This window comes from Vombatus ursinus, unplaced genomic scaffold (genome assembly GCF_900497805.2).
Source record: "Vombatus ursinus unplaced genomic scaffold, bare-nosed wombat genome assembly UNPS02007284.1, whole genome shotgun sequence".
NCBI classification, from domain to species: domain Eukaryota; kingdom Metazoa; phylum Chordata; class Mammalia; order Diprotodontia; family Vombatidae; genus Vombatus; species Vombatus ursinus.
This window is the reverse complement of record NW_020947062.1, coordinates 1,240,433-1,251,798: the sequence shown is the minus strand read 5'-3', so window position 1 is coordinate 1,251,798 and position 11,366 is coordinate 1,240,433. Positions and strand designations below refer to the sequence as shown.

The 11,366-nt window shown below is 33.8% G+C and overlaps 1 protein-coding gene across 1 annotated transcript in view; it reads right to left on the bottom strand.

The window, feature by feature from the left end:
* Nucleotides 1-4,676: 4,676 nt before the first annotated feature.
* The window catches only part of VRK1 (VRK serine/threonine kinase 1), a 147,631-nt gene continuing 140,941 nt past the window's right edge, over nt 4,677-11,366 (bottom strand). Inside the window, exon 13 of the mRNA XM_027849192.1 lies at nt 4,677-4,899. Within this exon, the coding sequence (XP_027704993.1) occupies nt 4,868-4,899 (32 nt within the window). The 3' untranslated portion in view covers nt 4,677-4,867. The remainder of the gene's footprint in view (nt 4,900-11,366) is intronic.

The window sequence follows — 11,366 nt, the reverse complement described above, 5'->3', positions numbered from 1 at the left end:
TACAAGGCAGCTAAGTGATACAATGAATAGAGTGCCAGGCCTGGAACAAGGAAGAGCCGAGTTCATATCTGACCTCAGACACTTACTAGCTATGTGACCCTGGGCAAGTTACTTAACGCTGTTTGTCTCAGTTTCTTCATGTAAAATGACCTGGAGTGGCAAACCACTTTAGTACCTTTGCAAAGGAAACCCCAAATAAGGTTATGAAAAGTCAGAAATGACTGAAAGGTGACAGAAAAATAATTGGATAAGTTAGTCTCTTAAAAGGCGCCCTGCGGGCAGTTAGGTGGTGCAGTGGATAGAGCCCTAGAGCTAACAGGACCTGAGTTCAAATCTGACCTCAGACACTTGACACTTACTAGCTGTGTGACCCTGGCAAGTCACTTAACCCCACTGCCTAGCCCAAAAAAAAAAAAAAGTCTATTTAAAAAAAAAAAGTGCCCCTAATTCCATATCATCCTTCATCTCATTGGCATACTGATCTTCTTTAAGACTAGCTCTGGTCAAATCACTCCTCTGCTCAAAAATCTTCTGCGGTTCATTTCTGCTTAAGTAATGTTCAAACAACTCTCTTTGGCATTTAAAGCCCTTCCCAACATGACCCACCTTTCCAACCTTATCTAATACCACCCTTGCTAGCTACTACACACTCCAAACTTTTCTCTTTCCTTGTAGAAAAGGACAATCAACACAAAATTTCAAGGTTACAGATTTAGAGCTGAAGTGAACCTCAGAAGCCACCTAGTCCAAATACCTCTTAAGGCAACCAAGTTCCAGAGAGGCTGAGTCTTGCCCAAAGTCACAAAGATAGTAACAAATAACCATTTTGATTTACAGCCCAATCCTAAAATTCCTGCGACTCCAAATGTGACAGAACACTCAGCTGCTCAACTAGGTTTTTGTCATGAACAACCACATTAAGTGGAAAGGATAACACATTATTATGTACTGAGCCCTTACGATTAAAGCTTGATAGGCAAAATTTGGTGGTGAAAACATCTAAGGTTAATATCATAAGGGAGTAATCTCTGCTGCTGTCAGAAAGACTGAATATGGCAATTCTTACGTTCTTAAAAAACACTGACTCAATTATTATCTCATGCTATTCTTCTGGAGAAGACACAAAGATGTAGACTAAATGATAATAAATGCAATGAGGTGGGGAAAAGTTTATTCAGAGAAATGCCTTGAAAAATTATTATAGGTCACTAGGGAGGAGGGGGAGGGAAACCATATATGTGTTCAGTAAGGGAGATAATTAAGCCAACACTCAAATGTACATCAGAAAGTACTAATTGATCCAGAACAGTTTGGATGGCCCAGTTTGAAGAATGGTTATTAATAATGCAGTACCAATGTGGCAGGAGGTCTCCAATGGAGTAACCCAAGGATCTGTACTTGCCCCTGGGCTATTTAACAAATTTTATCAATGACTTGGTTTTCCCCTCTCTGGAAGTCTTTAAACAGAGGCTGGACAAACATCTGTTTAATATATTATGGTGGGGATTCTTTTTTGTGGAATAGGTTGATTTAAATGGGGACTACGGTCCATTCCAACTCTGAAATTCTGTGATTTCTGAATTCTAAGAATAAGTGTCCTCCAAAACTATGTCCTGATACTCCTCTCTCTTTAGACTCTTCCACAGTGTGACCTCTTAGCTCCCATATGTTCAATTATCATCGTCATGAACTAATCTTTCTTCAGAACTCATCCCACATCTCCAACTGACTGCTGCACATCTTCAACTTGTTGACCTTTTAATAATTCAAATGTAACTTACCTAAAAGAGAACCAATCAACTCTCTATCAAAGTCTTTTCCCTTTTCCAAACTCCCCTAAAACACTATAAACTATATTTCCAGGCACTTATGTGAGCAACCTTTGGGTCATTCTTGACTCCTCTTTCCTTCACCCTCCCTCTACTCAAGTCAGTTGCCAGTCTTGTTGATTCAATCTCTAAATTATCTTTTCAATCTCACTCACTCTTTTCATTCACATGTCCATTATCCTAGTTCAGATCCTCATTACCTTTTTTATGTATATTTTGCCTGTATCAGAATTTTTTTAATTTTTAAAAAATGTTCAGTGAGAAACCAGACTCACTCCCTCTTTCCAGTTGTTAATACTCCTCCCTCCTCAAATGACCTTGTATTTCCTGATTTGTGAAGAGTATGTCCCAGTAAAATGTAATCTTGAAGGGAAAGACCTTTTTTGGTATCTTTAGCAATTAGCACAGTACTTTGTATATCATAGGCAATTAATAAAAGTTCACTGGTCTGCAATAAGAAAATTCTGTTAGTTGTTCATTAATTCCTACAGTCTTGTCAATATCGGAAAGTGCCAGCACTTGTTAAAAACAATATGCAAAGAAAAGTTGTTTTCTTAATATTTAACCAACAGGTTTTACTATGTTGATATAATTTGAAAAATAGAAAGGGTAAGGCACATACACAAAATACATACCGCACACATTTTTTCCCTATTTTAAGCCTTAATGTGTTTGAAACAGAATTTGAGAGTTGATTTAGGTGTTACAAATAAACTTGGGGCCACAACACTTTCAATGACTAAAATCTGGCATTCTGCAAAAATCAGTGATACTCTCCCCCCAAATCATAATTCTCTATTTTGTAAATGGGGGCAGCTAGGTGGCACAGTAGATACAATGCCGGGTCTAAAGTCAGGAAGACCTTTTAAAACTAGACTGAGACACTTACTAGCTGTATGTCCCTGGGTATGTAATTTAGCATTGTTTGCCTCAGTTTCTTCAAATGTAAAATGAGCTGGAGAAGGAAATAGCAAACCACTCTAGTATCTTTGCCAAGAAAATCCCAAATGGGAAACACAACTAAACAACAATAAAAATTTTGTAAATGAGTGTAACATTAGATCTTTGGGAGGATTTTAAAATATGAAAACACAAATGACAAAGACTCATCTCCTATAGTAGTCTGACATAAAAGCAAAAAACTATTGATAGAACTAAAATTACAATAAATATGAAAATCAGGGAATCATAATTTATATCCCAATTCTAAATTCTATAACATTTAGGATGGATTTGTGGACTGTATGTTGTAATTATTTTAATATATTAAAAAACTGCAGCAACTTTTAAAAAATCTCATTAAACATACACAAACACATTCAATGTATATATATTATATATATATTCAATATTGTTTAATTCTGAATCATTAAAAATAAAGCTGTGTAGTTGTATATGAGTACTAAAATAAGAAAGGCAAATAATCTCATACAGATGGCTTAGAAGGGTATATCTACTTACAAACTATCTCATCAAAGGAGAAATACATCTTAATAATGCTTCAGCAGATCACCCTACCTCACAATGAGTTTGCTCCACTGAACTATTTCCATAGCATTTATGTCTTATACTATTCATTTAAGAATTAATCATATAATCTTTTACAACTTATCTTATACTATTATTATGTATATTAGTAATAATAGCTAGTATTTAGATAGCATTTTACAAACATCTTTTTTTGATCCCTCACAACTACTCTGGGAAATAGGTGATATTATCACCTACTAATGACAGGCTAATAAGAGGCTAAGGCTGGATTTGAACTTAGGTCTTCCTGATTTCAGGTCCAGTCCTCCACCCATGGCACCACCTAGTTGCCTGCCTTATCTCCCTAAGTACATTTTATGCTCCTCAAAGGCAAGAACTCTTGCCATAAGAGCTTTCTTCTATCTTCCATAGTGCCATCACCTAGTATAGTGTTGTATGCATATTGAGTGCTTAACAAATGGCTTACAGAACTGAAATGTATCAATGCTCACTGAATATTTACTGATATAACAATAAATTGATATATGAATCAAATAATGTTTAGAATCACCTGTTTTTCCTCAAATGCCGGAAACCTTTATTATACTTATTTGTATCTTCTATTTTCTTGGTTGACTGATAGGCTGATATCTGAGTCAAGGTGGTATTGCTTGGAAGAAAAGAAATGCACTTTTAATTGATGAACTAAACTAGAATGGTAGGATTCAGGAGACAGGTTTCCTTTTGTCACTGACCATAGACAACTCATTTAACACTACAGTGTATCAGTTTCTCATTTACAAAATCTGGAACAGTAGCTGCCTTTATCTCCCTTCAACCAGGATACTGTGAAGATAAATGAACTAAGTTGGGTATACTGTCTAATACCTAGAGGCCTATGTATTATCATGTAAGATAACATTAAAGGTAAAAACGATTAAAACAACAATCATAAACTCTCAACAAAATACCTATTCTCTGATTACTAAATTTCAGAAGTACAAATTTACAATAAACTTCAAGGTTAAAAAAAAAATACATGTTTCAAAAGCCCAAGAATTCTTTACTCGAGAGAAAAACTCTCTTTTTAAATTCCACAGATGACTAACTCTAGCATGGGGTGGGGGGGAACCTATACTGGATCAAAATACAGTTAAGTGCATATGAAATACATTACTTTCTCTCTAATATATCTAAGTATATTGAGAATTTTTCCCTGTATAACCTCCAAAGCACCAAATTGCTTATAGTTTTTTTTTAAAGTAACACCTGCTAACATTTACTTCAGAAATTTAAACATTTTCAGCATGTCACAAAATGTATTAAATGATGATAATATGACTTGAACATTTCATAAATTGGACTTTAAAGCATAACAAATATATGAAGTATTTATTTTAATAAAAATCTTCAAACACTCTTCAAAGACACAAGGATTTAAAAATATTTCCACCACCCTTCCTCACAAGATTCACATGAAAATTAAACACAACACAAAGGAGAAAAGAATCCTTATTGAAAAAAGGAGAAATGAAGCAAATTCCATGTATAGGGTTATTGTATTCATTCTACTTCAAGACTCTCCTTCTGGTTCTTGAACCTTTAAAATAATAGAAAAACACAAATTAGAAACCAAAATATAATCTACAATAATGTCTGAGAAAATTACATTCTTATACAAAATTCTTATACCTTTAATGCAAACTACATGGAAGGGTAGGAAGTATTTTTGTACCAATAATAACTAACACTGCTGAAGCACTTTAAAGTTTTACAAAATGCTGAGAATATTATCTCATTTGATCTTCACAGCCTTATCAGTCAAGCATAACAGATATCACTACCTTTATTTTATAGATAAGGAGAGAGACAGAAATGGGGAAAAGAAAGATGGAAAGAGAGATGGAGAGAAAGTCAATTTTTTATTCATAGTTTCACTAGGAATTTGAACTACATAGAATATACCTGGTTTATACAGGTATTAAAAATGGAATCATTATTTCAAATTAGAATTTATTACAAAATTTAAAAATTAATGCTACAAAATATTAACAGCAGCTCAGAATCAGGAAAGGGCTACTATCACTATTTTGGAAAGAACATGAGATTTTAATCTAAATATACTGTCTAAAACGCTGGCAGGATTTGGAGCTGTCCTGAGATGATGAAATCTCTTCCACTGGAATTTGATTCTGTCATAATGAACACTTAGAATAAAAAGTCACATTTGATACCAAGAGTATTTTTCAGGCAAGAAATCTCAAAAGATAGTTCCTACTCAATTACCCTTACTTAAGTTGGACAGCTCATCTGAAAAGACTGCTATATAAGATTTAGAGGGGCAAATTTGTAAATAAGCACCTACCATCATGATCAACTACATTAGCTGATAAAACAAATTTTTGCCTTTTTGCTCATACAAGATAACTATCAGGATGAAAACAATTCTGCAGTCCATAACCAAAAATTGTATTAAAGAGATTAGTGTTCTTTCCTGAAAAGTATAAGCTATTATTTAAGTCTCAGGCAAAAATAATGTATCTTCTGTAACATATATCTAATAAGAATCAGCTATTAAGTGTTTCCTACATGACAGACTTAACTTGGACCATTGAAAATACATTTGTATTTTAAAATTTTATTGATATGCTTGGGTTTTACACTGCCCACATTTCCCAACATACTCTTCTCCCTTTTACCCTGAAGAGAGCTATCCTTTCTAACAAATTTTAAAAAAAGAAGAAAAAGTTTGGCAAAACTAGCCAATAATAAATCAAGGTATTATATGAAGTATTCCAAATCTGTAGTCACTTTCACCTCTAAAAAGGTAGGTACATTCTCATATCTATAAATTGGGACCAATATAATTCATTATGATTTCACAACATTCAATTTATACTGTTTTGTTGTTCTCTTCATTTACATTGTTGTCACTATGTGAATATTTATTTCTGGTTCTGCTAAGTTTACTTTGCAACAGTTCAGATAAGCCTTTCAAAGCTTCTCTGTATTATTCATCATATCATTGTTTCTTCCATGGTAGTAACATATTATTAAATATATTAAGATACTATTACATATATACCATAAGTTTGTCTTTCCACAAGCACGCAACCACTATTTCATCGTTTGTCATTTTGCCAATTTGTTGAGTGTGAGGTGAAAACTCAGTTGTTTTTATTTATATTTCTCTTATTAACAGTTTTTGGAACACTCTTTCATATGGTTGTTAATAGCTTACAATTTTCTTTTTGATAACTGATTATCCATATCCCTTGACCTCCTATTCACAGGGGAATGGCTTTTGGTCTTATATATTTGTGTCAGTTCCCTATATATCTTAGATACAACAAGAGTATTTGATGTAAAGACCTTTCCCTAACTGGCTACTTCCCTTCTTATCCTAGATATATGCATTTGATTCATGCAAACACTTCAGAACATCATAAAATTGAAATTATCTATTTTATCTTTTATGATTGATTGCCTCTAACCGTTATTTGATTAAAGATATTTCCTTCTGTACTGAGGACATATATCTATTTTGACCTTTCTGTGTCATATGGTAATAAGATTTTGATCTAAACCAGAAATTCTTAACTTGGAATCTGTGAAACTTGTTTTAAAAATTTTTGATGAATACATTTCACTAATTGGCTTCCAATGTAATCCTCAGTATTTTATGCATTTAAAGACAATATTAAGAGAACAAGTTCATAGGCTTCACCAGACTGCCAAAGAGTTCCATTTAAAAAAAAAAAGCTTAAAAGTCCTCAATAAACCTAAGTTCAGCCAAACTATTTTCCAAATTTCCTAGCAAGTCTTTCCAAATAAGATGTTCTGCACTTAAGTAATTTATATTCTTGGGTTGACTGAACTATGTAATTGAGTTCAACTGATCTTTCCTTAACTAGTATATTCACTGGATCTACTTTCTATTTTTTTAACAAGTATAAAATAGTTTTAATGCCCTTTGACCCAGCAATAGTATTTCTAGGGCTGTATTCCAAAAAGATCATACAAATGGGGAAAGGACCCACATGTACAAAAATATTTACAGCAACTCTTTTTGTTGTGGAAAAGAATTGGAAATTGAGAGGATGCCCATCAATTGGGGAATGACTGAATAAGTTGTAATAGTAATGGAATACTATTGTGCCATAAGAAATGATGAGCAGGCAGATTTCAGAAAAACCTGGAAAGACTTAACATGAACTGATGCTGAGTGAAGTGAGAAGAGAACCAGGAGAATGTTGTACACAGTAACAGCCATGTTGTTCGATGACTAACATTGATAGACTTAACCCTTCTCAGCAATGCAAGGATCTAAGACATCTCCAAAGGTCTCATGATGGAAAATACTATCCACATCCAAAGAAAGAACTAGCGACTTTGAACACAGATTGAAGCACACAATTTGCTACTTTTTTTCTTCGGTTTTGTTTTGTTTCCTCTTTCTGGTGGTTCCTCCTATTGGTTCTAATTCTTCCTTACAACATCACTAATGTGAAAGTATGTTTAATAGGAATGCATATATAGAGCCTATATCAGATTTTGCGCCGTCATGGGGAGGGAGATGGGGAGGAAGGGGAAGGGGAAGAAAAATTTAAAATTCAAAAGCTTGATTGTTGATAAATCAAAATAAATTAATAAAAAAAAAAATTTAAGGGGCAGCTAGGTGGCGCAGTGGATAGAACACCGGCCCTGAAGTCAGGAGGACCTGAGTTCAAATCCAGCCTCAGACCACACACCTGACACTTACTAGCTGTGTGACCCTGGGCAAGTCACTTAACCCCAACTGCCTATAAAAAAAATTTTTTTTTTAAATTAGTTGTAATGATTATTGATTTATAGTTTATTCTAAGATCTGGAAGTGCTATTTATTTCATTCCTTTCCCTTATCTCCACATCATTTCCCTTAATATTCAAGATTTTTTTCTTTCTCTCTATAAATTCTGTTATGTATTTTGTCAAGCTCTGTTAAGTAACCATTTGGTAGTTTGGTATAGCACTATGAATTCATTCAGGCTGCATCGACATTTGTATTATGTTAGCATGACCCAGCCAGAAGCACTGAATAATCCTAGTTAACTTAAGTCAGTCATTATTTCTTTAAGGAGCATTTTGTACTTTATATCTTTATAAGTACTGAATGGTAGTACCTTGGTAGACTGAACCAGACTTTTTACCTATTGTGTAGTCATTTTGAATGGGACTTCCATTTCTATTATTTTCTCCTAGATTTACAGCAACAACAATACTTCTATATTAGAAATAATTAGAAATAATTTCTCTGGGTTTGTTCTGTATTCTACTTTACTGAAAGTATTGTCTCAATCAGTTTCTTTGCTGATTTTCCAGGATTTGCTACATAATATCACGCTACTACTAAATAAGAATAGTTTTGTCTCTTCCTTGACTATATTTTTTTCTTATTATTGTTAATATTTCAAAATTTCTGTCAAATAAGAGTGGGGAAAAGAGTGAGAAAAAGGAAATAAGAAAAGGCTTGCTTTACTCCTGTATTTACATGAATGCTTCTAAAGTTTCCCCACTGTACATAATGCTAGTTTTTGGTTATTGTTGTTGTTCATCCATTATGACATCACAAACATGGTGTCTTGACTTAAATGTAAATTGGATTTAAGTGAGGCAGAGATGTACAAAGTCATCAGCCTTGCTCCCTCCTCCAGAGTCACTGGAGCCCAGTGGCAAGACAAAAGTCAAAATAACTGGTGATCACCCAGGATGCAGTGGGTGATCTTGGCCTTTCTTGGGAAGCACATTAGACATGGTTGGAAATGGAGGGTGATGCCAAGTTGTAGAGGGCCTTGATTAAACAGGAGAAAGAAAAGTCTGAACTTATTTAAATGGCATTAGGAAATCACTAAAGTTTTTTGATCAGTAGAGTTACATGACCAAATTTATGGGAAGGAAGATTATTCCGGCAAAAAATAATAAGGATAGAATCATTCACTGATAAATTTCTAATGCATCATAAATTTCTTAAGAGCAGAGACTGGTTTCAAGTTTTCATTTTTGTCTTCATATTCCTATCACCTAATAGAGCGCATGGTGCAAGGTAGATGCTTAATAAAAATGTTTTAGTACTAAGTTATTCATTCATTCATTCATTCATTCATTCAACAAATGTTGAGTGTCCATTCAATGAAAGGCACTTTTTCATATGAGTCCCAGGCTAGGAAATGCTCAGTCTCTAGAGCTTGGAATGTTCTCTAACATGAAGGCATTTGGAAGAATGTCCATTATCCATCTCACCAAATGTGGCAGTGTAGAGTGATAGACAGAAGGCCAACCTTGGATGGAGCTCTGGGCAAATCACTTAACTTATGAGTGCCCCAGGCAACTCTCTAAGACTACTGAGATACCAAAGAGTGGTCATTTTTTATCAGTAGAGGTAGTTTCTACCCAGGGAATTTCCCACATAGATGAAATATTGTCTGAATCAAATCAAAACAGAACATACAAATTCCTACACCAGGGTTGAAAGTAACCTGGTACTTATCATTTCACACTCTTAAAATCTGCTAATTTGTCTTTATTATCTCTACTTTTAATAATACAAAAAGAATGAAATTTCAATAGAAGGTCAAAGATTTAGAGCTAGAAAGAAATTTACAGGTCAGCTAGTTCAATTTTACTTATATTTAAAAAGGTTCTTCTATGGATGTTTGTAGCTTTGCTTTTTCTTTTAGGCAAAAATGAATGTTGTACTTTGTCAAAGGGTTTTTTTTTCCTTTTCCTACAACTGTTAATATAATCATGATTTGTTTTGAATGATTATGTTGTTTTCCTAAAACTTAATCATCTTTGCTTGCCTGCTATCAATCCAACTTGAATACCTACCTACATATATATTGTTATAGTCATTTACTGTCTTTATTTTTAATTTTTGAATCATTTACTAATATCAATCTATAGTTCTCACCTTACTTTATACTTCCGTGGTTTCAGTATGAGGGCTTATTTTTTTGTTTCCTTCTTTATTTTTAAAAACAATTGATGTCATATAGGAATTAACTGCTTGCTAAAGGAGACCCAAAAAAACACTGAAGAAAATAACACCTAAAAAACAGCCTAACCCAAATGGCAAAAGAGGTCCAAAAAGCCAATGAGGAGAAGTATGCCCTAAAAAGCAAAATTGGTCAAATAGAAAAGGAAGTCCAAAAGATTACTGAAGAAAATACTTCCTTAAAAATTAGAATAGAGCAATTGGAAGCTAGTGACTTTATGAGAAATCAATTCACTGTAAAACAAATCCAAAAGAATGAAAAATTAGAAAACAATGTGAAATATCTCATTGGAAGAACAACTGACCTGGAAAATAGATCCAGGAGAGAGAATTTAAAAATTATTGGACTATCTGAAAGCCAGGATCAAAAAAAAGAGCCTAGATATCATCTTTCAAGAAATGATCAAGGAAAACTGCCCTGATATTTTAGAACCAGAGGGCAAAATAGAAATTGAAAAAATCCACCGATCTCCTGAAAGAGATCCCCAAAGGAAAACTCCTAGGAATATTGTAGCCAAATTCCAGAGTTCCCAGGTCAAGGAGAAAATATTGCAAGCAGCCAGAAACAAACAATTCAAGTATTGTGGAAACATAATCAGGATAAAACAAGATTTAGCAGTTTCTATATTAAGGGACCACAGGGCATGGAATATAATATTCCAGAGGGCAAAGGAGACAGGATTACAACCAAGAATCACCTACCCAGCAAAACTGAGTATAATCCTTCAGGAGAAAAAAATGGTCATTCAGTGAAATAGAGGACTTTTAAGCATTCTTGATGAAAAGACCAGAGCTGAATAGAAAATTCGACTTTTCAATACAAGACTCAAGTGGAACATGAAGAGGTAAACAGGAAAGGGAAATCATAAGAGACTTATTAAGGTTGAGCTGTTTACATTCCTGCAGGGAAAGATGATATTTGTAACTCATGAGACCTTTGTCAGTATTAGGGTAGTTGGAGGGAAAAAATTATATGTATGTATATACATAGATAGATAGATAGATAGATAGATAGATAGATAGATAGATAGATA